Source organism: Rhipicephalus microplus, chromosome 5 (assembly GCF_043290135.1).
Source record: "Rhipicephalus microplus isolate Deutch F79 chromosome 5, USDA_Rmic, whole genome shotgun sequence".
In the NCBI taxonomy this organism is placed as follows: domain Eukaryota; kingdom Metazoa; phylum Arthropoda; class Arachnida; order Ixodida; family Ixodidae; genus Rhipicephalus; species Rhipicephalus microplus.
This window is the reverse complement of record NC_134704.1, coordinates 143,961,355-143,986,907: the sequence shown is the minus strand read 5'-3', so window position 1 is coordinate 143,986,907 and position 25,553 is coordinate 143,961,355. Positions and strand designations below refer to the sequence as shown.

At 46.5% G+C, this 25,553-nt stretch overlaps 1 protein-coding gene across 1 annotated transcript in view; it reads right to left on the bottom strand.

Annotated features, from left to right (window-relative positions):
• The window catches only part of LOC119173357 (uncharacterized), a 420,783-nt gene that overhangs the window by 95,655 nt on the left and 299,575 nt on the right, over positions 1–25,553 (bottom strand). Inside the window, exon 11 of the mRNA XM_037424210.2 lies at positions 7,238–7,466. Coding sequence (XP_037280107.2) covers positions 7,238–7,466 — 229 coding nt within the window. The remainder of the gene's footprint in view (positions 1–7,237; positions 7,467–25,553) is intronic.

Sequence of the window (25,553 nt, the reverse complement as noted above, 5' to 3'; positions counted from 1 at the left end):
TTGTGCTGATGTGTCATGTATTTCGCGAACCCCTCAGTTATCAAGAATGAATACAAACTCACCCAACATGTTATTTTATGTTATTATCTGCCACTTAGTAGCAAGGTTACTTGGATAAACTCAGTTCCAAGGTTGCACTCGAGAGATGCACCGCGTGACGGTCGCAAAAAGTAGTGGCGCTGTAGTCGCATTTCACTCCCGTGGCCAGCGCATGTTGTGATCAGCGGCGGGGACGTGCGAGTGGTCGCACCACGTTTGGTGCGCTGTATTGTCACATCATGCGTCGGACTGATTTTAGCACTGCGTAGTTGTTTGTATAAAAACACGTTTGTCCTGTATGATGCGTAGCTTGGAGGAGCAGATTTATTTACAAAGAGGTACACCGGCTTCATTTGCGCCGGGCAGCAAAAGTGGCAACAGCAATGATGACTCCACTTCACGCAACTTTTTTGTTGGTTAATCAATTAATTTATTTGCTTTGCAAGCATGGTTACACAGTATGAATGGTCAAGGTAAAAGGTGGGATAAACAGCTCGAGAATTTCATGCGTATTGCCCCCTGTCTCTTCACCCTGCCGTGACAGGCTTGCAGAGTATCAACTGTGATAATTGTGCAAATAAAATTATCAATCCACCTCATTATTATTATTACCTGCGGCAGCATTTAGCAGAGAAGGTGAAGGAGCCACCGCTGAGTATTTTACACACTGCTTGACAACAATTACACAACAGTTACAAACAAAAATAATACAATTCTTGGCGGGATGCTTGAGCTTTCTCTTCAAAATGTGATAGCTTTGTCGGGATGTGTGCGAATCACCTTCAAAATTATTAGCCTAGCGCCCGTCTCGGTGCATGCCTAAACCGCACGGTTTGGGAACCGTGCAAGACTGCCCGTTACAAACTATCGTAGAATTTCAACTGAACTTACAGTTGGGAAGAGCCTACTACTCCATATTTTTTCTTTTTGAGAATCGGGAAGGGTCTACAGCTCGAACGCAAGGCAACATGCGAACATGTGTTAGGGCACTCTGTAAAGGGTGGCAATAAGTAGGCCTTTCAAACACCCACTCGTACCGCATTAGACATGCTTTGACGCCTGGCTTCATTCTACTCTTTTCCGCGTAATATTGTGTGCCTTAAAGAGATGCTTTCTCCTACATGAAGGAACGATGTGCAAACATAGTTTTGGTTAGACACAAAGTTAATGAGCACTTTTACTACATGACATACATATATTGTTTGTATCACAATATTATATTTAAGGACATTCTCCGCGAGATTTTGCCGCAGGCGTCGGCATCACTCACCGTATATGCATACGTACCTATGTACGCAAAAATGCAAGAAAAAATAGAAAAAAGACACTGGCGCGCGGCATCGAACTTGGGTCCTCTGAATACGAGGCGTTAACCACTGCGCCACCAAAGAGCACGTCCTTCAACGTTCAAACGGCAAGCTATTTAAATCTTCTATTTAACGCTGCTGATGGGCATCTCGGGGGGAACTGTGTTTTGAGCATTACCAGAAATATGTCGCAATGAGTGCGTGTCGCTACATCGCGCGGTTGCGCGCACTCCAATCTCCTACGCGAACTTCGCCCCGCTTAGAGAAAAGGAGCGGCGCTCCCTCGCGCACCCTCTCGTGGTGGGGAGGAGAAGATCGTACTTCTTGGCTGGCCTTGGGCTTTCCCTTGAACGATTCTGTTGTAGTTACTGAGTACACGATGTTCTATGCTTCATTACAGCCTCCATTTGCGCAAAGTGCATGCTTTTAAGACATCACCAAGTGACAGCTGAGATGCTTATTCGCGTGCATTAAAACCTGTGAGTGCGTTTCGTGCGTCATTTGTGCGTGAAAATACGGGGCACGTTTCGATCTGCTTTCCTTCTGTGCGTGACCCTCCAAGTTGTTGCTATCGCGTTCATTATTTTGCCTTTGCGGCAAAGCTATGACATTTTTAAATCAGTTTCGACTATTGGCGTGTTCCTGTGGTAGAACACCTGATTGCCACGCAGACAGCCTGGCTTTGATTCTCACTCGTACTGAAGATTTTTATTCAATTGGCGGCTTTCTCGAATTTCGCTCACGGACAAAATGATGCATTCTTGCTCACAACTGGAAACGCCTACACCACCGCCGACATCAGAACTTGTGGAAAACGAGCTCTTCGAAGGGCCACTCGCCGGGCCCTTTGACAAATTTTAGTAAGATTGCGTAAAATTAGGAGCATTAGGTCTCAAAAACTTTCTTTTCAAACATTTCATTGCAAGCTGAGAAAACTGTGCTTTCGAAGCAGCGCGAAAGCAAGATGCGAGGAGGTAAGCTCGAAACCCTTGCTGTTCACCCCGCGTATTCTTCGCAATCCAATTCCCTACTCTCTCCAGCATCTAACTGAGAGGTCACGTGAGCATGACGTGCCCGAACAAGCCCAAACCCCGAGCTTGCGAGTGGCGATGTTTTGTTGACCAGTGTTATTTGATTGTCGACTGCCTGTTTATTTGAGATGCTGACTTTTTTGAGACTGACTTATTTGAGAAATATGCTGACTTATTTGAGAAACGCTGACTTAGACAAAGTAGAATAGATGACCATATTGAGTGCTCGAACGCGCAGAACAATTAATTTCTTTTCCAGGACAAGCGTCTCTGCTTGATGCGCTAACCACGGGGACACGAACACATGCGGAACGCAGGCACATTAGCCATGCATCTCGTTCTAATTCACGGGGGAAAACGGGAAAGGCGCGCAAATGCCCTTATTGCGTCTCATTATTTATCTCAAGTTTTATTCATCTAGTCAAGCAACAAGTAACACTAAGTGCACACGCCGTGTTAAATAATTTTCGCTGTGCTCAGCGCTACAGTTGGTAACGCCAAAGCACAGTCGACCATGTAGAGTACCGACGGCACAGCACTGCCATGTACGTAGGATGATTCCTGCGTGTATGTCATGCGCTCATTCTCCTGGCGCGCGACCCCGAAAGGAAGGGAGAGCAGCGTTCATCTTGAAATCTGACCCATTTCTGCGGCGCGTAGCATTGCAAACTTTGGGAAACATGATCATGAACACCCCATGTACGCATTGCGCTTGTCAGCTCAAATTTGTCAAACCTGGTGAGTGGCCCTTTAATGCTATCGCGTTCAAATAATATACAGTGCATAAATAACAGTATAGGTAAAGTGACAGTCCTTTGCCCGACAACGTAATTTGACACCATGATCAAGCCACGCAATGAAAGATAATGGTAACCTCCAACAAAAATAGTCCAGGACAGTGACCGCATGCGCGAAACAAGTGTATATTTTATTACTATAGTCGAAAATACAATACCGCCAAGGTGAAGTGAATTAATTGCATTTCATAATTTGTTCTTGCTTGAGGTGTAAAGCAATGCTTACCGTGATAGGCCTTCGCAAAATGCTACAGAATTCAAAAGGCGGGAGCTTTACATCGCAAAGATAGAAAGCTTACAGCTAAACACAGTCCGTGACCTTCAATTTTGGAACGACGACATCGTAATGCACTAACATAATGTTTTGCTTGGAAAGATGCTTTGATCACACGCGGCGAGAGGGAGCTCATGCCCGGCACTCTGCCGCACCTGTTCCCGGCAATTCCCCCTGACATATTGAACCCAAATGTTCATAAACAAGGCACTGAATCTCCACGAAACACATAGCACCCCTCGAATGGCCAACCAGCAGTCTGAAGGAGCGACCAGGAATAAAACGTAGCTACGAAAGGCACACGATGAACAGCGCTGTCGTTACTCGCAGCTGAAATTTTCCCTAGCTCAAAGCTCCTCTCCCATTTTTCTCAATATCTTCTCAACTTTTGGAGTTGCGCCGCATTGACATTTTATGAATTATACATAAGTGGTGATGTTTTAGCAGTGACAAGGCTACCTTAGATTCCCTCAATGTTACAGTTATAGATATTTTTGTCAATCGCAGTGTTCCCGTGTCTGAACCTTAGAGTCGGTAACAGGGTGTTTTGCATGTCAGTGTCACTTCTCCCGGCCCAGCGTTATGCACCAGGAAGTAACACAGTGCTTGTACTACATCTGTGGGTACGTTCGCACAAAAATTGAATACGTAACAACGTGCAAAAAAATGTCTAGCATTTCTCCTATGTACCTTTGGGGCAGCCACACCCGATCCACACGAAAGGGCACTCACTCTGATGAGGTGTTTTCAAAAAAGCTGCTTATATAGGCCCTTACGAGGCCTTCTTTCTACATCAAAAGCAATTCCAGAAGCTGTCGAGAGGCATTTGGCTAAAACCACATAGTTAGTGACCTCCTTTGGGTTGTGCTATGAGTAGCCAGCGCTGCCCAAGGGGCACACCTGCCCTTGCTTCATGCGCGCCTAAAATCTACACGATTCTCTGATGCGCCACTCTGGCGAGCTGGCTGAGAAACATTCGCACAGAGCCGCCGCGAGGTGTACTACGGGCCAGTTTTCACGTGCCCTCGTACACGTCTCACGCGCTAAAATACATGGGGTACACCGTACGCGACAACCCCTGGCTTAGTCCGATGTGCGTCGTGTTGTGTGTGCTTTGGAACGCGCAAGGTCAGCGAATAATTGGACACACTTCGCTGAAAACTGCGACGCTGTGGGCGAGCAGCGATTATTGTCCACTATAGTTTCAGCCTTGTGGTGTGCGCTGTCGCATATACTTTCGCGGTCTGCGTTTTCGAAAAGACGTATGGGGTCCGACGTGAAGTACGCCAATGAGGCGGATGAAAGTGTCACTTTTTGACTTATATTGCCAAGCATTGTAGGTGTAAACACACAGGTAAGTGTTTCCAGATATCTCTTGCGAAGTTCGACGTAGTGTGCAGGCCGCTCGTTATGTGCCCTCTTTGAAGTAAAATGGGTAGTTTCTCAGGCACGATTGAAGTGTCACTCGGCCCACTCACAGCTGTTTCGAGCGAGAACACCACATTTACGTATTCACTGCTTTTGCACTATATATTACAGAAGCTGTTTCGCTGTGCTCTTTTTTGATGGTGTGTTCAACGGCTAGCGTGAACCTACAAAATACTCATACCGCAGTCTTCAAAATAAATTTTGGAAGTTGACGATGAATTGTGCAATTATTGTCTAAGGCAACCTTCACACGAGAGGCCAGTGAAACACAGAGATAAAGGGTATTAGCGGAAATGCAAACGTGTCGCAGTTGTCATGCGTCGAATCGCCGTCATCTGCAAACCATTCGCAAGATTGCGGTCTGCCATCGTCGAAGCATGATACCGAAAAAAAGCGCTATTGAACAACCTGGCGCTAATTGATATTGTGGTGGTTTCATGGGTGACATATATTGTGTGGTGAGTAGTGCAGCACGCGTAGCTTACCACAGCTTTTCTAGCAGTCCACATCTCCTAACCAGTCTGGAAACCCTGCACGGGAAAGTCAGGTACAATAAAGTATTTGCTCAGATGCGACGCGAGGTTTCTTTTTTCTCAGATTCTTGCTTCTAAAGACGACCCTCGCACACAGACTACTGAAATGCCATTTTTTTTTCTTCCTAGACGTAGTTAAATGTCAACCCTCGCGTTACAATCGTGGTCGAATAAATACGAATCTTGTAATGTACGGCGTCACGTTGCGCAACCGAACTGTTCATGTGCTTTCTTGAATGTTTTCAAAGCAAGGTTTCATTAAAAGACTTGTGATACCTTCCAGAGTACTAACCCCTGTGAAATGGTATAAATTGACGCCGGAAGGAGTAATTTATGTATCCTCTGGATTATTTTTCCTGTTAATAAGAACTTGTGGGAGCGACCCGCGATCCTACCACTATAAAACGGGGGTGGAATCCTTCAGGACCCCAATAAAAGTTTTTCATCCATCCATGTGCTGTGGTATTCGTAATACAAACGTAACGCACGTCTCGAAGCTACTTTTTTCTCGTCTCATCATCGCGCCTGGTGGCGTGGCTCACGTTAGTATTTGTTTGGACGCCCGAATGCTTCCGACTGCGCTCGACAGGGCGGCACTATATATGTCCGCCGAAACTCCAACGCAGGTTCCCCATAAAAGTTGGAGTGGTTGCCATTGCATCTCCTCAGTTATATCGCTCATGATCATAGCGTGATGGCTAGAGTAGTGATGTTTTACATTGTGAGAAGAATGACCCTTTTTGTTTTGCAAGAAAAGCAATCGGAAGTTGTCTGAAAAGGCGGAAAATGTTAGAGAGAAGGTGCAGTTGCTGTATCATTTTATACTCTGCTCTGGGTTGATAGCACTCGCGAAGACTTTTCTGGTGAACAATGTAAATAAGGGGTATTGTTTTTTTTTGAGAACTTCGTTTTTTTAACTAGTTGAAAACACTAGCGCCGTTTTTCTAGATTGTTTTTTTTTTCTTGTATTCCAGTAAGTCAGCATGTTTGATGCTCTTATACAAACGTTTTGGGTCGTTTTTGCCTAGGCTAGACGGCTGTGGTTAAAATAGTATCGGTGGTGATAACTACACTGAAAATGCTCATTTATCTAGAACCTCCCGTACCTTGAGGTAAAGCTCAATGCAGACAGCTCCAATATAGGTGGGACATCGATTCTTAGCCAACATGCAATAAGCAACGTATCCGGGCCATGTACAGGCGATCTTTTGTGTATCGACATAGGCGGCCCACAATTTCGACGCGATAATGTCGACTGGAAGCATGGTGAGTGCAGTAGTACAACAAAGTCACCGCGAGGAACCGCACGGTGGACCGGCGTGGTACGCCGCAGCAGACAATGCGCCGAGAGTAGCGTCAAATCGGACTGCAGTGCCACCAGGTCTCGCAACCACCGTTCAGATCACCCTCCCCCGCCGGTAGAGATACGGAGCTCTTAGCTGGCTCTTAACTCTACTGTTGCTTCCACTGTAATGCAAGGTCTGTTTCAAAGTCTATCCATTTGGGACCATCAAGAATTTCCTCTTGTAACAGTTGGCGCCTCACTTCGAGTCACGCTAATGCGAATTGTTTGCACTGCATTTTACGAGCAAGAAAAGCCAAATGTGACCTGTAGAATTCGAAAATAAGAGTCCGCTAACGCATGAGTACGCTTAGAGTAGATAGGCGCCCACTTATGAAGAGGGTACTCTCCTAAATAACAATTTCAAAGGAAAAGATTCTACCGAAGGCATGTTATCACGTTTGTTTGCAAATTACGGTACAGCCGTCAGAAGATTACCGCATTCTAGAACAATTAGGAAAACTAGGTTCGGTTTATTTCGCTTACCGCAGAAGCATTTGTGCCACCTGGGTTGATTCCGTTGGCGGCTCCGAACTGCTTGCTACGCACATAGACTAGCAGATGGTCAAGGCCGGCGGGGAAAACACGTTCGGTCTGCATGACCTGGCCTGCAGCTTTGTTCCCTTTAAAGTCCTTGAAGGAGAAGTGCCCAATAGTGGCGACGCGCGCGAGAGCTTGCACCATGCAGTTGGCCATGATGAGGGTTATTGCATTCCTGCGCAACGAAGAACGATTGTGCAAAGTGTAGAGAACAATTTATGCGTTCTCGGGTCGAAACGCGTTATGAAAGACGTCGCAGTGAGAAATGTGGTCGCATGAGCATATTCGTGGGGCAGCTACGAACGAGTGGACAGAACTTGATGATACATCATGACCGTGCAGCCATGAGTAATAGACCTTACGCAAAATTGCTGCCATCTGTAGGCCGTCCTGTGCATGCCACCATGTTAGAGGCTCGAGCAGAGTGCAGTACGCACAGTCTGCGTGTTTTTAAGTATACCATTACGTGAGGTGCGTCGACGTGAGGTGTGTATTGCCTGATAATCGCAATGCCGACGTATTCCCGCGTCTATTGCTGCACACAGAGAGGAACTCGGAATGCTGAAGGAAGGAAGATAATCCGCAAGCTTTGCCCCTTGTTACTTTTTTCAAGCTGATGATGTTTGCAGCATGTTCTCCGGCTACTGCACGCAAAAAAACGTGTTTGCATTCTCCGTACTAAGCAAGTAAGACGTGCAATAGCATTTCTACTCGTGTTCCCTCAACTTATTGCACGCCGAAGCAAGAAAGATTTTGCAAGTTTTCACTAACAGCCGTTTAACCTTTCGTTGCGCCGCAAATTGTCTCGCCTTACCCTTTTTCACAAAATCTGTAATTTTAACGGCCATTTGAAGGACGCCCTATTTCATCCACCTAGTTTCATATCACCGAAAGTTAATCATAAGTTGGGTCTACCATCCTATCGCACAGGATTGTGCAATGACTCATTAGTTCCTAGGATAAGCGCCGCCTTGAACCACCTTCCCGCCTCCATTGCCTGCATAATAAACGAAACAGATTTCAAGCTCGCCGTACAAGATGCCCTGTAACTTCTTTTTTTCTTTTTTACTGCACTTGTAAATTACTCTTTTCCCCACTCATTTCTGTAGTGCCTTCGGGCCTTGAAAGTATCTTTAATAAATACATAAATACACAAGTGAAGGCGACTTGTACGCTTCACGCAGAAGCCAGGTTCACGCAGCAAGCTTTATTGCCGCTAATTGCACGTGCTTTGCTTTCGCTTGGAGTGCCGGGCACGTCGAGTCATTGTAAAAACGTTCGCAGTCACGCGCAAGTAATTTCACCAAACGGCCGCTTGTCACACCCCATTCGAGAAAGCAAAACAACATGAAACACAGATGCTTTAACACCGTGGCACCATTCTCAAAATAAACACTGTGGCACCCTTCTATTCTACCGTGTCACTTACAGAATCAACACAATTCCAGGCTACCCTAACAGCATTCATGAAAGAAAACCCTTCGTAGCCTAAATATATTCCTATGTTCTGTTAAAGAATAAACATCTTCCACATTAAAATTGTGTAACGCACCGTGGTCACCAGAGTTGTACCAGGCCCCCTAAGGGGCAAAAAATCAACCTATGAGGGCCGAAAAAATCAACCGCGGCGCGTAGCTGCTTCCAACACCCGGAGTTGATCTACTAACCTCTTTCGCCACTCGCACTATTGCACTTTCTTGTAGAGGCGCCCTCGTCGGGGCCAAGTTTCAATTATAAAATGATCAAATACTTCATTTTTGCGTAGAACTACACATAAAAAACAACTTGTTTGTATAGCAAATAGTTTTTTTCAACATGTGCTGCGTCATCAATTTTTTGTAATAAGTTTTGTTTTAGCTGACTCGCAGTGAGCAGCAGCCTATCTACATCATTATCCTCATTTCAAAATATACGGCGGCCAACGGTAGCGACGGCACGTAGCGGCTCGTGGTACGTTCGGGTGTGTCTAGCACTGTTTCGTGTTGCTGTAGATATTCCGAGCCACTGCCGACCGACACATTTTTTCTAATTCTGTTTATTTTGACTAGTGAAAATTCAAGTGACATCCGGGGAACGAAGCGACCGTTGAAGCTTTCATCTGATTAACACCCCTTGCAAGCCCAAGAATTACGGGCCGGTGAGTATAAACCACTTAAGTTTTTTAAGGGTTAGTTGGTTCATTTCAGCATATGTAGTTTTTTTGCCAAAGACTGCGTAGGCGCAGCGTGACATGGCGGCAGCACGTTGTAATATTAAAATTTAAATCTGTTTAACATCTTAATCTGTAACCGGAAAAACGTGCGTTACTTTCGGCGTGGCTTCACGTGGGAACGAGTCGCTGACCCAAGAGCTAATTCTCAAATTCTATCGCCAAGTAACACCAACCAGGCCGTTGTGATGAAAGAAGGCAAATACATCACTGTCACCTCGCATGTGTCTTCGTCGCTAGCCCATATACTAGTGCAAAAAAAACCTACGATTTAATAGTTTACCACAGTCGAATTTGAGAAACATACCATACTTATGGGCGTGGTTTTGCTATAGTGTAACAAAAAAAGCGTCACGTAAATCAGCAACATTTCTTTTTCTGCCACAGCCTCCTGGCCTACCTGACATGGAAGCAGCTGTGTACAATGGGCAAGGAACTTGCTACATGACATGCCTTGTGAAGAAGCAACCCTGTGTGATACACGTGTTATGAGGTACCATTACATATATGTATAAAATTCGGCTGTTCACTAGTTGACTGAGTTTACTTGTTTACTTCGGAAAATTTCATGCATTGATAGCTAGTGATGTTACTTGTTTTTGCAGACTGCCATGCAACGACAGGATGACTACCCCCGAATGTCCACTCTGCAAGCACGTTGAAACATCTGAACGTCCACTACAACAGGCCATCTGAAACCACACACATTCAACGCTATATTTGAGAATGTTTTACCACGCATATAGTAGAGGTGTGCTTTAGATTGGCCGCAAGCATTGTCTGTCTACTGTGACGTGGAATCTACACTTTAATAAGGACGAAACTGTAACACTACTAGTTAGATTGTGTGGCACTGCTGAGCTCAACAACACAGGTTTGATACCTGCTACAGTGGCCATATTTCGATGAGGGTGAAATGCTAACACGCTTGTGTGCTTAAGGGTTTGTTCGATTCACCTGCACCACATGATTCATTTTACAAAGTGCTGCACCTCACCATTCGTTTCAGTGGCGCAGCAATGGCGTCTTCTAAATCTTGACATTCATTTCAAAAAGCGCAGGAGAGGTACAGCACCAAAACTATTTCATGACTTTCCTGTACCTTCTGCTCTGACGGTGCTGGTTTGGTGCAGCCGCTCGCACAGCTTGACAAACAACATAGCATTAGATGTAGGTGCCGTACCCGCCTCTACAAACGCAGCGTGTTTTGCTAAGATGTTTGCACCTCATTAAATTAAGTGAATAAAACTAAGAATTCCACCTTGTCCGCACCTTGTCATTCACTTGTGATGCCGCACTGCTGAACTGGTGCTGCACAAGTTCTGAAAATCTCGCGAACCAGTTCCCATTAGTGCAGGGGAACTAAAATGTCCCTTAAAAATGGAAGCTTGAAAATATGAAAAATTTGTGAACACGAGGTGTCAGAGCAAATGTTTCGACAAGTATTCTTGTTTTCTTCGAGGCTACAATGTTATTTGTTTTAAGCCCTGGAAGCCAGAATCAATCTAAATTAATAGAAATATAAACCATTTTGCCCAAATTAACTGTGTTTGGCTCATACAAGTGTACAAAAAGATGCGCCAAAGCTCATAAGGCCGCACTCATTTGTTTAGTTTTCCACGTATGTTTAACGGGCTCCTAAAATATGAAATCATAAAGGTGAACAGCACTTGCAGCACAGCTTCCTTCAACAAGTGAATGCTGTCGTGATGAACCAGATTGTGTTCATTGCATGCGGTACCTTTTTTTCATGAAGCAGAGAAACGTCCCAGATTTCTTTAAGCACATCTGCTTCTGTTTAAATCAAGTTGTCATAGCTATAGCGCCTACAGCTACAAAGTGAAATGCTGTGCCCTACCGTCACAAAAGGAATCTAAGCAATCGCACAGGTAGTTGAAACATACACGATCTTGACTTATCTACAGCCACAAGGCATGATGGTACGTAATTCAAAACCTAACTTCTAAAAATAACAGAGAGAAAAAACTTCAGCTTTCAAGCACAAGTATACTGAAAAAGTAAACACAATAACAAGTGTGTAATAAATGTGATATTTATTGATTCAGTATTTCAACAGATCGACATCATGTACCACCAATTGATTTCAGGAGTGCTTGCTTAGACAATGCAAGTCTAAAGCAATACATGTTTAAAGGTTATTTTCTTAGAATTGGGCCATTTCAATCTGTAAGCACACACCTCATAACTCTGTTCCTTCAGCATACATGTTAGCTACATACTCAGCAGACCGGTCATTACCTGCGACGAGAAATTCTTGCTCTAGTAACTGTGTAACCTATCTTTAACAATAAATGTAGCAAGCCTGAAATATTTTTAAATACCTATTACCTATAATATAGGCTCACGACTGAGAAATAAAACTAGTGCCTACCCTGTCGACACGATGCGACATCGCCAATTGCGAAGCACTCAATATAGCACTGCAGAGCGAGAAATATTCAGAACTGCACGCATCCGCAATTCTTTACTTAACAAATTTAGCAAAACTACACTGCTCTCACTGCGCGAGCTATCTATCGGCAGTATGCAAGTTTCCTTCCCGATTCCACATCATGCATTGACTTCACTTCAGGATCAACACTACAGGACAAGCGCCGCATCTGAGGGCAGAATCGGACCTTTGTCCTGAAACCACGCTATTAAAATAACTCGAGCGCCGCAACACAATGAGAGCGACGTTCATTCAGCGATGTCGAGGTTCAGTTATATGCATATGCTTGTTAGCTTTGAAGGGTCTTTACACATTGGATGAAAGCTTTCGATATGTATGAGTGACTTGTTTTGTTCGGACCCGACCACATACATTGATTGTACCGGCTTGGACACTCGCAATAAACGATGCAAACCTTACTTTATTGACGTTGTTTTTGCCAGTCGAGGCCAGCTAGGTCACCTGACGATAATTACAGGCGCAAAGCGTGATTTAGCAGCAAAAAACTAAACAGAGCAAGCGAGCAGCGCGAACCAGCCACCCCCCCCCCCCCCCCTGGAACAAAAAGATTGCGTCTGTTTATTGATGATGATAGTACTACCAGCGCCATCTCGCCTCGCGGTATTGAAGTTTTGTACGCCGCCGCTACGTATTTTCATGTTATTTTCATACAACAGCCCAAAAGTAAAGTTTCCGTTCTCTAAACTGGTAGGTGTTCTGTGGTTGTACTTTACCCTGTGTATCTTAGATTCAGACTTTCTAGTAGCCTCCTCTGGATTGTGCTCTAACTTTTTAAATGCGAAGCATTTCTTAGCGAACTTCAGTGACTTTGAGCGTATCTATCTATCTATCTATCTATCTATCTATCTATCTATCTATCTATCTATCTATCTATCTATCTATCTATCTATCTATCTATCTATCTATCTATCTATCTATCTAGCTGCCTACGACTTTTAGTTGTCCTGGCCGTTTCGACAATGGTATCGAATCGATACTCAAATTTGTATGGCATAACACGACTATATGACGAGCGCAAGTGACATGACGTGAAAAACATTAAATGCATGTCATGAATGTCATCATTTACATTTAGTGGTCTTGCTGCTCTTGCGGTGGTTTCGTTTACATGAAATATTGCAAAACTGGTATGGTATGACACAACTCTATGGTGAACAAAAGTGACAGAACCTAACATGAAAATCATGATATGCGGGTCATATAGCAACATGACTACACGCCACACTCATAATGGGCTCGCGCCCGTTTCACTAGCTTCAAATATACCAAATCTGGTGTTATGGGACATGAATGGATGATGAATATATGCGACTGATGCAAACATAATTATCATGAGATGCGTGTCATGTAAAAACATGACTACATACCATGGTCATGATGCGCTCGCAGCCGTTTCGCTAGATTCACCTTTACCAAATATGGTATTACTTTACCAATATGGTAATGAATGACGAAGGTATGGGACTGGCGTAAACATGATAATCATCAGGTGCGTGTCATGTAACAACATGACTACATGCCATGCTCATGTAGCGCTCGTGGTCGCTTCACTAGCTTCACATACGCCAAAATTGGTGTTACATCACGTGAATGGATGACGAATGTATGTGACTAGTGCAAACATGATAATCATACTATGCGTGTCGTGTGAAAACATGACTACATGCAGCACTCAAGGCGCTAATACACTTCGACGTGACCCGGCACGCGTGCGCGCCAGCCACGGAGGAAGGAAAGATAGGAGACGGCATGCCCAGCCAGCACGCTACGTGAAAAGTGTGGAGGAAATGACATCATGGCGGCCATATTCACAGGGCACAATGGCACCGTTGATATGGTTACGTTTTACGCAGTGAAGCTGGCCTGGCAGTGAGCGGTCGCGGCTTGCGGCGGCTTGTGTGCCTCCACAGGTCTCGTGCTGAGCCGTGGCGGACAAAACATCTGTGCTCGGCGCCGCGTTATCGGTTACGCAGTGTTTTCTTGGCAGTCACTGTACTCCTAGCAACGTCTACGAAACTTTTAAAGGCGAAAAAGGGAAGTTTACTAAACACTTCACTTGTACGTACACAAACGAAACATTGAAAACAAGTAAAGACAGTGTATTCATCTTACAAATGAGCACCAAAATTTAATTGATCACTGAGTATCCAAATGTTACAAGCGAAAGGAAAATTAAAAAGAATCAAGTTAATCACATTTAACAGGACAACACTTATGCATGCGTACTAGAGTGGGTGCATGGCTAGTACGGGACTAATGGAAACCTCAGCTGTCCCTCTCTTACTTTGAAGAAACTTGAGTGCCATCGTCGAAGGAAGGCCTCTTCGCCGTGCGTTTCCAGCTGCTGGTCTAGGTAGTTCCACACAATGAGCCGTATTTTCTGTAGTGCGGGATAGGCGCCTCTATGCGGCTTGTGCCGTACTTCCACTAAACAGCGTCGCCGCCACAGTACGTACAAGGTTACTGTAAAGACCAGTCTTGCAAACAGCCCACGTTTTGTTCCTATGCGCGCCGTGCGAAAGCCAAAGATGCGTTGTACCATGCGCCAGACGACCCTCGCCACCGAGCAATGAAACAGAGCATGTTGGGTCGCCTCTCTTTTGCCACAGTTTGGGCAGCGGTCATTTGGAACAACTCCCCAATGTGCTAACCAGTCGCGCGTAGGCAATGCCCTCCATCTTCTCAACCAATCGAATTCGCGCACCTGATTAGGTACGCGATTGAAACGCCATCGTTTCCATTTTCTCGTGCAGGATGCTGTTTCTTCCCCTTTGCTCAGTGTGCTACTTGTCACCATTTCGCTTATTTCTTGCGATGAAACATCTTCCAGACTGCGTGAACCTATTGATTCCACTGTTCTTTTTAAGTCACTGGCAGCTCTGTAAAACTTTAGCGGAATTTTCGCTCGTGCTCAGATGTACGGATTGGCCGTGAAAGTACCTTTTAGTGTACTGCTCCAGTATATCATGAGCCTGTACCCGGGGTAGTTGCTGTCATCGAATAGCTTCTGTGTTGATTTTGCAGCCAGCGCTCTCGTGAACCTTGGTATATCTGGGAGGCTCAAGCCTCCACGGTTTGTGGGAAGCTGTAAAAATTTCCTCCGTACCTTTGCTGGTTTTCCTTCCCATAGGAAGGTCCCCGCTATAGCGGCGAGGCGTCCTGCAATACGGTTAGGTAGCAGGGTGATGTGTGCTATGTGAAACGCAAAAGCGCATGCCTGTGTCTTGATGACTATTGCTTTTGCCGTTGGTGACAGGTTAAAATGAGTGGCTGCTGCTATGACATCGGTAGATCTCCTAAGCACGTCATCTCAGGTCTTTTTTTATATATCTCCTTCCTCAAAGTAAACGCCTAACACCTAAACAGCTTGAACGTATTCTAAGTCTCCTGGCAATGGTTCTCTGAAGCCTCCAAAGCGCAATGCCTTACATTTGGTGGTGTTTAAAAAAGCACCAGACAGATAGCAATGCTTAGCAAAAATGTCAAGGAATGTACTAAAGCTAGACAAGTTACGAAAAAATACCGAAATATTGTAACGGGTGCTAGAGAAGAAACGTCAAAAACTAGTTTATTACGGGCGAACTTGTGCCCTGAAAATTACGTGCGAAAAGATGGAAGAGTCCGCTAGAGCGTTCCAAAACAAAAACTGTTCATCTGCCAACGCACCTTCTTCTTCTTCGCAGCTCCAACCCACACTGACTCGTGGCTGTGAACAAGAGGCATGAGTCGTGATGTAGGCGTATTATGGACCAGCTCTCAGGAGCTTCCCATCCACCTAACGCGCGACATCGTCGTCAACTCTTGCGATTTAAGCTGGACAATCAAGTTCTGTACCGTCACATCTACCACCCCGGTGGTCAACGCTGGGTCCCTGTGCTACCATGCTCTCTTCGACTTGACGTGCTAAACCCTTCCATGACAACTTAACTGCCGGCCATCTTGGCTTTTGAAATACTCACGACCGCATTCGAATTTGCTTTGACTGGCCTGGTATTTCTACTAGCATCACATGCTACATCGGTGCCTGCGTCCCATGCCAACCTAGTAAAATCTAGACATCTGCAACGGCCGGGCCTCAGCAGCCAACTTCGTGCCCTACAACGCCACTTGAGGTTGTAGGTATTGACTTTTACGTCTCGCTTCCCGTCACATCTACTGGCAAACGATAGATAGTGACCGCCATAGACCACCTAACATGCTACGCGGAGACAACGTCTGTGCCAACTGCCTCTGCTTCAGAAGTTGCCGACTTTGTTCTGCATGCCATCAATCAGCGCCATGGCGCTCCTCGTATATTGCTGAGTGATCGTGCAAGGGTGTTTCTATCACAAGTGTTAAATGAAGTAATTCGCGCCTCTGGAATAACACACAAGACAGCTTCAAGCTACCACCGCCAGACCAACGGTCTCACCGCGAGATTTCACCGTACTCTTGCTGATATTGTAACAGGTGCAAGAAAGGAAAAGTCAAAAACTAGTTTATTATGGGCGAACTTGTGCCCTGAAAATTATGTGCGAAAAGATGGAAGAGTCCGCTAGAGCGTTCCAAAACAAAAACTGTTCATCTGCCAACGCACTTTCTTCTTCTTCGCATTCCGAACCCACACTGGCTCGTGCCTGTGAACAAGAAGCATGAGTCGTGCGGCCCCAAGCAAGAGTGCGCACAAGACTGTGGACGCTGATTCTTCATAATGTCGAATGTTTAAACAGTCTCTGTGGCATTAGTCCCCCTTCGAAATAGGCATCGTCCCGATGTGCGATGGAGGGAGGCAAAAAGAGGAAGGGAGCGCTTTCATTCCCTCTCATAATAGGGCTTCATACGAACGACGTGTACGACTTCTGCGCTGTTTTGCCGCTTTGAACAGATGTGTCCATCGGCGATGACTTCGTAGTTTAGGTCACTAATTCGTCGGAGAATCTTATAGGGGCCAAAGTATCGACAAAGAAGCTTTTCTAATAGGCCGCGGCGTCGGAGTGGTGTCCATATCCACACTCGCTCGCCTGGGCTGTACTGAACTTTTCTGCGGCGCAGGTTGTAGTGGCTTGCGTCCTTGTTTTGCTGTTAATGTATTCCATGTCGTGCCAACTGGCGTGCTTCTTCAGCCCTTTGCAGAAAGCCATCAAGTTCAGATGGCTCGTAATTGTCGTTGTCTACTGGCAACATGGCATCGAGGTTAGTAGTGACAGTGCGACCGTAGACCGGCTGAAATGGTGTGACACGGATGGTCTCCTGCACTGCCGTATTGTAGGCGAAAGTTGCGTATGGCAACATTTCGTTCCACAATTTATGCTCAATGTCAACGTACATCGACAGCATGTCAGCGATGGTGCGGTTCAGGCGTTCTGTCAACCGGTTGGTTTGGGGATGGTATGCAGTGGTCTTCCTATGACTGGTGTTAGTCATTGTCATTAAGGACTGCATCAAATCAGCTGTGAACGCTGCTCCTCGATCGGTAATCACGACGAGTGGGGCTCCATGGCGAAGAACAATATTCTGAACGAAAAACTTCGCGACTTCCGTTGCCGTTCCTCGCTCAAGGCAGCCGGTTTCAGCGTATCGTGTCAAATAGTCAGTCTCAACTATTATCCACCTTTTTCCTGATGCCGACATTAGAAACAGTCCCAGGAGGTCCATTTCAACCTGTTGAAATGGAGTCGCAGGTGGCTCTATAGGCTTGAGAAGGCCGGCCGTCTTAAAGGGTGGTGTTTTTCGCCTTTGAAACTCGTGACATGTCTTGACGTAATGCTTCACGGACGCTAGCAACTTGGGCCAGTAGTATTTCTGATGAATTTTGGCGAGAGTTCGACTCGCGCCCAAGTGACCCGCAGACGGTTCATCATGACAGGCTTCTAAGACTTCATGCCTCATGGCTGATGGTACAACGAGTAAGAACTTCTCCTTGTTGTGTTCAAAATTCCTCTTGTAAAGTGTATAATCTCGCAGGCAGAATGAGGATAACCCTCTCTTAAATACGCGAGGAACTTGTTCGTCGTGCCCTTCGAGATACTTTATTAATGGGAGCAGTTCCATGTCAGCCCGCTGATGTTCAGCGATTTCTGAGGTTTTTATCACACAAAGGATTGGGAAGTCCTCTTCTTCTGAAAAAGTAGAGTGGACTGGTGAACATGATAAGCAGTCAGCATCATCATGCTTTCTGCCAGACCTATATACGACCGTAATGTCATACTCTTGGAGCCTGAGACTCCATCTCGCAAGCCGTCCCGATGGGTCTTTTAAGCTCGCCAGCCAACAAAGTGAGTGGTGGTCGCTGACGGCACTGAACGGCCTGCCGTAGAGGTATGGCCTGAACTTGCTAATCGCCCATATGACTGCCAAGCACTCTTTTTCGGTTGCAGAGTAGTTTCTTTCCATTTTTGAGAGGGTGCGGTTAGCATATGCTATCACTTTCTCTTCTCTATTTTGTAATTGCACCAGGACCGCACCTGGGCCAAGATTGCTGGCATCTGTATGAACTTCCGTATCTGCGGTTTCGTCAAAGTGGGCCAGCATAGGTAGGGCTTGCCAACGTTTCTTTAGCTCGTTGAATGCACTGTCTTGTTTGGTGCACCAAATAAATGGCACGTCCTTTTTTGTGAGTATTGTTAGAGGTTCGGCAATTTTCGCGAAATTTTTCACAACCCGCCTATAATAAGCACACAAACCCAAAAATCGGCGTATTTCCTTCTTTTCTTTTGGCTTGGGAAACAGCCCCAAGGCCACAGTCTTCTCTGGGTCCGGGCCAACACCTTGAGCACTGATTACATGACCGAGGAAACGAAGCTTCTCGAATCCAAACTGGCATTTTTCCGGTTTAATCGTCAAGCCGGCTGACTGGATAGCCTGAAGTACCGAACGTAGTCGCTCTACATGCTGTTCAAACGTTGCTGAAAACACAACAACGTCGTCCAGGTAGACTAAGCACGACTGCCATTTGAGGCCTGAAAGGACGCTGTCCATCATGCGCTGGAATGTTGCAGGCGCACAACACAGGCCGAATGGGAGTGCTTTAAACTCATATAGACCATCCGGGGTCACGAAAGCAGTCTTTTCACGGTCCCTTTTGTCCACTTCAATTTGCCAATAACCGCTTTTTAAATCCAATGAAGAGAAATACCTTGCGTGCCGTAGCCGATCCAACGTATCATCAATACGCGGCAAAGGGTTGACATCCCGCTTGGTCACGCTGTTCAGCTTTCTGTAATCAACGCAGAATCTCAGCGTGTTGTCCTTTTTCCTCACAAGGACTACAGGCGACGCCCACGGACTATTGAATGGCTGTATCACATCATCCTCCAGCATCTCTTTCACTGGCTCTTTATGATCTCACGTTTCTTCGGTTATACTCTGTACGGATTTTGGTGTACCGGCCTAGTAGCTTCATCTGTTATTATTCGGTGTTTAACAACCTGGGTCCGCCGTACTTTTGACGAGGTAGAGAAACATCCGGTGAAGTCTCTTAGGAGGTCTTGAATGATTTTCTTCTCGGCTGGGGATAGATTTTGGCTGATTGCAACTTTTGCCACGACATCGGGCGCAGGTTCCGAAGTAGGTGGCCCCGACACCAGACCACATAAGTCCGTCACTGTTTGAAAACCGCGCCGGAAGGCGATAGCAGTGTCCTTTGCAACGTGCTGAATTTTGTTTCCGAAATTTGTGAGCAATACATTGGCACATCCACCACGTAATTGAATAATGCCTCGAGCTACACAAATGCCTTCCTTGAGCAGTAGTTCGATGTTTGCATCCGCTATACCTTCAGAATCGACGAATGCTTCATTTCTTACATCGACTATTACGCTCCATCGTGGCGGCACGGTAACATCACAATCTATAACACGTTGTGCAGTGTATTCTGGCTCAATTGTGTCTATGGCCAGTTCGGTCAAAAAAAAAAGACACTAGAATTCTGCAGGTCGATTATAGCTCCGTTTGCTAGCAGAAAATCTATTCCGAGTATTAAATCACTAGAGCATTCCGGAAGTACGACAAAGTCAGCAACGTAAGTAGCGCCTCGAATTCCGATTCGTGCGGTACATCTTCCCACAGGTCTGATGAGATGACCCCCAGCCGTGCGTATCTGGGGTCCACTCCAAGGCGTCAGGACTTTCTTTAAATCCTTTGCGGCAGCGTAACTGACAACCAAATAATCAGCACCTGTGTCAACTAAAACGGTAAATTCACACCCGTCTACGGTAACGCGTAAGTGTGAAGAAATTTTCTCTTTACCTAACCTAGTTGTAGTGTTTGGCTCGTCGTTGCTGCACTGGGACCTTGACGGAGGATCTTCAGTTGGTCGGACATCAGCCGCCTTGCCTCCATAGGTTGCTGGCTTCAGTTTTCCTGATGGGGACTGCTTGAACGACGGTGTGTTGATGTTGAAGGTGGAGAAGGTGAACTAAATCGTCGAGGGCTTGGCGATCAATAGCGAGCAGGCGCTGGTGATCTAGGCTGATGCTGGAAACCGGCAGTTGGAAACTGATGGCCGGACAAGTAATTTTCAATTTCAACGGGTCTTTCGCCATTTCGGGGGCATGGCGCGTTTGAAGAAAACCCACGGAGACCAACTCGTCGATATGGGCACATTCTATACAGGTGTCCAGCTTCGCCGCAGTGAAAACAGAGAGGCGTCCTGTCGGGTGTGCGCCACACGTCACTTCTTCGTGGCCTCGAGTTAACTGGATAGTTTCAGCCACGCGAAGCTGGTCGGTAGCCACTGGGAGCTGCAAACGAAGCAGTATGCACGGCGGGCTGGCGTACGGCATCGGCGTAAGTCGGTACGGGGCGTTCCTGCAATTGCTGTTCAAGTCGAACTGGTTGCGCCTCGTGTTCGGCTTGAAGAATGGCATGGCGAACTTCATCTCTGATCAGGGTAGACAGAGACGAAACTGGCGTTGCGACTTGTCAGGGCAGCAGCTTCCGGAGCTCTTCCTTCACAATGGATCGCACCATTTCCCTCAATGCTTCGCTGCTGCTTCCCAGGTTTGATGAGAGGACATCCGCAGGAACACTACTCGTGTCATGATTGTAGTGGCGGGAGCGCTGCTGCAATGCCCGTTCTATGGAGGTGGCTTCGTTGTGAAATTCAGCAGTTATTCGAGGTGGGTTGCGTACCAAACCGACAAATAACTCCTCTTTGGCCCCTCGCATCAAGTGACGCAGCTTTTTTTCTTCGTTCATGTTTGGGTCAGCGGGTTTGAAAAGGTGGGACATGTCCTCAATATACATGCCAACGCTTTCGTTTGTATGCTGGTTTCTGGACTGTAGAGTGTTCTCTGCCTTCTCCCGACGATCGGTGCTGGCATATGTAGCTACTATTTGCCGTCGAAATTCTTCCCATGTCGGTATGAACGCTTCGTGGTCTTCATACCACGTCCTCGCTGCATCCTCCAATGTGAAGTACACGCGACGCAGTTTCCTTGCTTCATCCCAGCCGTTGGTTTTCGTAACCCGCTCGAAGTGTTCTAACCAATCCTCCACATCCTCGAAGTTGTCGCCGTGGAAGGGCTCAGGCTAGCATGGTGGGGACAGAATAGATTCCGATGATGTCACCTGGTAAGCCATCGTTCCATTGTCTGTGGACGCTACTTGTGTTACTGGAGCACTGGGGAGGGGTGCGAATTCAGGCGGCTCTCCTCGGAGGCGGCGGCTTGAACGCTGGTGTACCGGAGTCAATTCGCCAGGTTCCAATCGTTGAGGATCGGGGCTTCGCTCTCTTGCGCCAAGGGGGCTTTCAATCATACCCCGCACCTCCACCAAAATGTAATGGGTGCAAGAGAAGAACCGTCAAAAACTAGTTTATTATGGGCCAACTTGTGCCCTGAAAATTATGTGCGAAAAGATGGAAGAGTCCGCTAGAGCATTCCAAAACAAAAGCTGTTCATCTGCCAACGCACCTCCTTCTTCTTCGCAGCTCCAACCCACAATGACTCATGCCTGTGAACAAGAGGCATGAGTCGTGCGGCCCCAGGCAAGAGTGCGCACAAGAGTGTGGACGCTAATTTATCCTAATGTCAGATATGGTAAACAGTCTCTGTGGCACTATCATCAGCGTATGCGACGATTTTTAAGGTTTTCTTGCCTCGCATCGGGAAACCCACTATGCGCTCGCAGTTTGCAACCTTTCTAATGAAAGGCTCTAGAGACAAAATAAATAATACCGGAAACAACAGACAGCTTTGCCTCACCCCTTTTTGAATTGCAAATCTTGTGGCCACTTCATTGTTGAAATAAAGACAGCTTGAGAGGTACTGATGAAGTATTTCTACCAGTCGCACATACTGTTCTGGGAGACCAAATATGCGCAAAATAGCGAAAAGATACCTATGTTAAACTCTATCAATTGCTTTGGCCTGATCAAGAGAAATATATACTCCTGAGATTTGTTTTTCTTTGACATTTTCAAAGCGACTTCTGATTATTGTAAGAGGTACGAAGACGGAACGTCCTGGTATTGCACATGACTGCACGGGGGACACAATCTCTTCCAAGAAAGGCCGCAGACGCCGTGATAGCAGCGTGGCTACTAACTTATAGTCTGTGTTTAGAAGGGTAATGGGCCTCCACGATTTAGGATCTGACGGCTCCATACCCTCTTTCAGTAATAGAATCACCCTTCCTTCTCTGAAGGACTGCGGTTTATGGCCATCAGGAAACAAAATATTCACGAGATCTGTGATCGCATCTCCCAAGGTATCAAAGAAACGCCGATAAAATCCCGTGAGTATACCGTCTGAGCCTGGTGGCATGGACATATTCATTGATTTTAGGGTGCACCATACTTCTTTATCGGTTTCTGCATATAATACTAAACAGTCTTCCAAGCCTAGCGATGGCAAACCTTCGCAAAAGGCTGAGAGTTTAGCAGTAAACTCGTCGTCCTGTGCGTCATGGTCTGCAGTAAACAGTTTTGCAAAGTAGTCTCGGAAAACTTTTAGGGGCGAAGCTCCTTATAGCGGCATCTGTTCGTCCTGCGTCCCGTCGTAGTATGTAACCAGTCTTACGCTTTGACCTTCAAACATTTTGACCTCCAAGGTGGTGCCGGTGAGAGATTCCTTCTGTGCGTTGTTCAACAACAAAAAATAGTGCTCAACGTACATGCCAATAGCTGATAGTGGGGTATGAGAGACAGGAGCATTCAGTTTTTAGTTAACGTGCACGCTGCGATCCCCATTAGCAGCCATTGCTTGTACATTGAGCACTATGTGAAGGGAAAGGGTTTCTACGTTATACCCGCTGGGTGTAACCACCTTAGTTTTAGAAAGGTTTAGCGAGCGTTGAGCCGCAGTGCCATGAATACAATGAACTAGTATATACCATGAATGAACTCGATGTAGTTAAAGGTGGGAAGTAGGTACGAAGTGCAAGCCGTAAGAAAGTAAAAGCCGAATTCTCCTGTCTCTCATTTCCCATGCAGCCATTGGCATGTACATTGAGCTCTATCTGCCAGGAAAAGTTTGCTTCGTTATACTCGCTGGGCGTAACCTCCTTGGTTTTAGAAAGGTTTAGCGAGTGTTGGGCCGCAGTGCCATGAATACAGTGACTAGTATATACCATGAACTCGAGGTGGTTAAAGGTGGGAAGTAGACCCGAAGCGCAAGCTGTTAGAAAGTGTGCGTGTGCCACCTCTCGTTTCGTCCTTGGAATGTCCGCTGGATGGCAGTCGGAAGCGCCACCTCGGCTCTCTAGGTGGCGCTTCCGACGCCATTTGACCTAGAGAGCGGGAAACGAAGGGGGCCGCGTTTCGCCGCCGCATCCCGGCGGAGTTTGCAAACTGAGGTAATCTAGTAACGTTGATTTTAAGTGGTCCCATGTAGTCGGAGTTATTCAACCCACTTCTGCCAGTGAGGCCGCCAGCTCAGTTTGAAGTACGGAAATGCTTTCGTCATCATGAAGAATAGTTGGACCCATCTTCCATGATTTGTGGATTCTCGTTGCTGTGCTCACGTTAAACGTGAAGAGTAACGGAGCATGATCGCTGAGCTTCTGCTGGCTTGGCGCAAGCTGGACCACCTCACATGCTTGTAGGTTCGCCAAAAAGTCTTCGGGCACATCAACTCTATCGATTCGACTTTGTTAGAATGCCACAAGCGCGGGTTGCGACGAACCCGACTCCATGTAGAGTTAACCACTCATCTGAAAGCTTGAGAGTTTGAACTAATTGCTGTAGTTCTCTGGCGTAATAATTGTTAGCGCCTTGGCCGGTAGCCCTGACGTCTCGTGTAGTATCGAGCACGCAGTTGAAATCTCCGACAAGCACATATGATATCGGCTCGATCAAAAAATTTCTGACACCTTTATAGAACCCGTTCGTTTCTGACCTCGTTACGGGCGCATATACGTTGACAAATCTGACTCGTTTGCAGTTAAGTACCACATCCACTGTTATGATGCGGCCTTCAGTGTCAACAAGATAGTGAGCGCCCCTCCTCAGCGTGGCGTTCATGAAAACAACTCCTGTGCCACGCTCACGCGCATTTGTGAGTGAGAAGAAGGCCTCTACATGAAACCTTTCCTGAAACTCTGCAACGTCAAGCTTAGTACGAAAGTTTGTCTCCTGCAAAAAGAGCATGTCTACGCGATTTGCCCACGCGAGGTAAGTACTACCTGCTGCTTCACCGGATTTCGAAAACCGCGAACATTGAACGACATAAAAGAAAGGGATGCCATTGTTGAAATAAAGGCGGGGAAGTTGCCTAAAGGAAAGAAAAGGTAAGAGAGATGAGAGCCAAATGCTAAAAATACATATCGTCATCGCTCACAGTTGGCGACGTTTGCCGTGGTGGTGATCCCACGCGGGGTTTCTTAAATGTTCCCTGTTTAGCGGGGTCACTGCCGCTGCTCCCACTGCCTGGCTTGGATCGGCGTTGTGAACTTGAAGGACTCTATGCGTCTGCAGATCATGTGGGTTTGGTAAAAACCTCGGTGTCCGCCGGTTTGCTCTGCGTTGGTGGCCGGCTTCTTAGCTGCTTCATCGATGTCGAAGGCGTAGCGTTCATGTTCTTCAAGGTTGTCGACATTCCAAGGTTAGCGTTTGGTGTGCTGTCACTGGCGTCTGTCGCGGTCGTGGCAGAGGAAATCAAAGCAGTGCTTTCTGCGACGCCTCTTGTAATGGGTACCTGGTCGTCCGGCGTTTGGCGCTTCTCGGACGCCATTGATGCGCTGCAGTTATGTCGAGTTTTGATGCTGCCTACTAGTGAAGAAAAATCACTGGGTGTTTCCTTGGAACTCCCATTTGAGTGTTCATGTTGCGTCTGAGCGGGCTGTTCATCTAAAGTTGCCCCGTTTGGCGTACTGGCCGGCTTGACGCGAGTAGCGTGTTCCGACTGCGCGTCTACGAAATCATCGGACAGGCTCTCTTCTTCCCAGTGGTCTGGTGTCTTGGCTCGTGTCGTTTTCTTTTAAAGACGCAGTTCTTCATAGGTTCTAGATTGCGTGGCCACACTTGAGGAGCTTGAAGAGGATTCTTCAATTGTTGGGAAGTCTTGGACAATCGGTGACGGCGTCTTCTGAGCTGCGTCTGCGTATGATCTGCGCTTGAAACATTCTTTGGTCGGGTGATCACCTCCACATCTTCTGCAGGC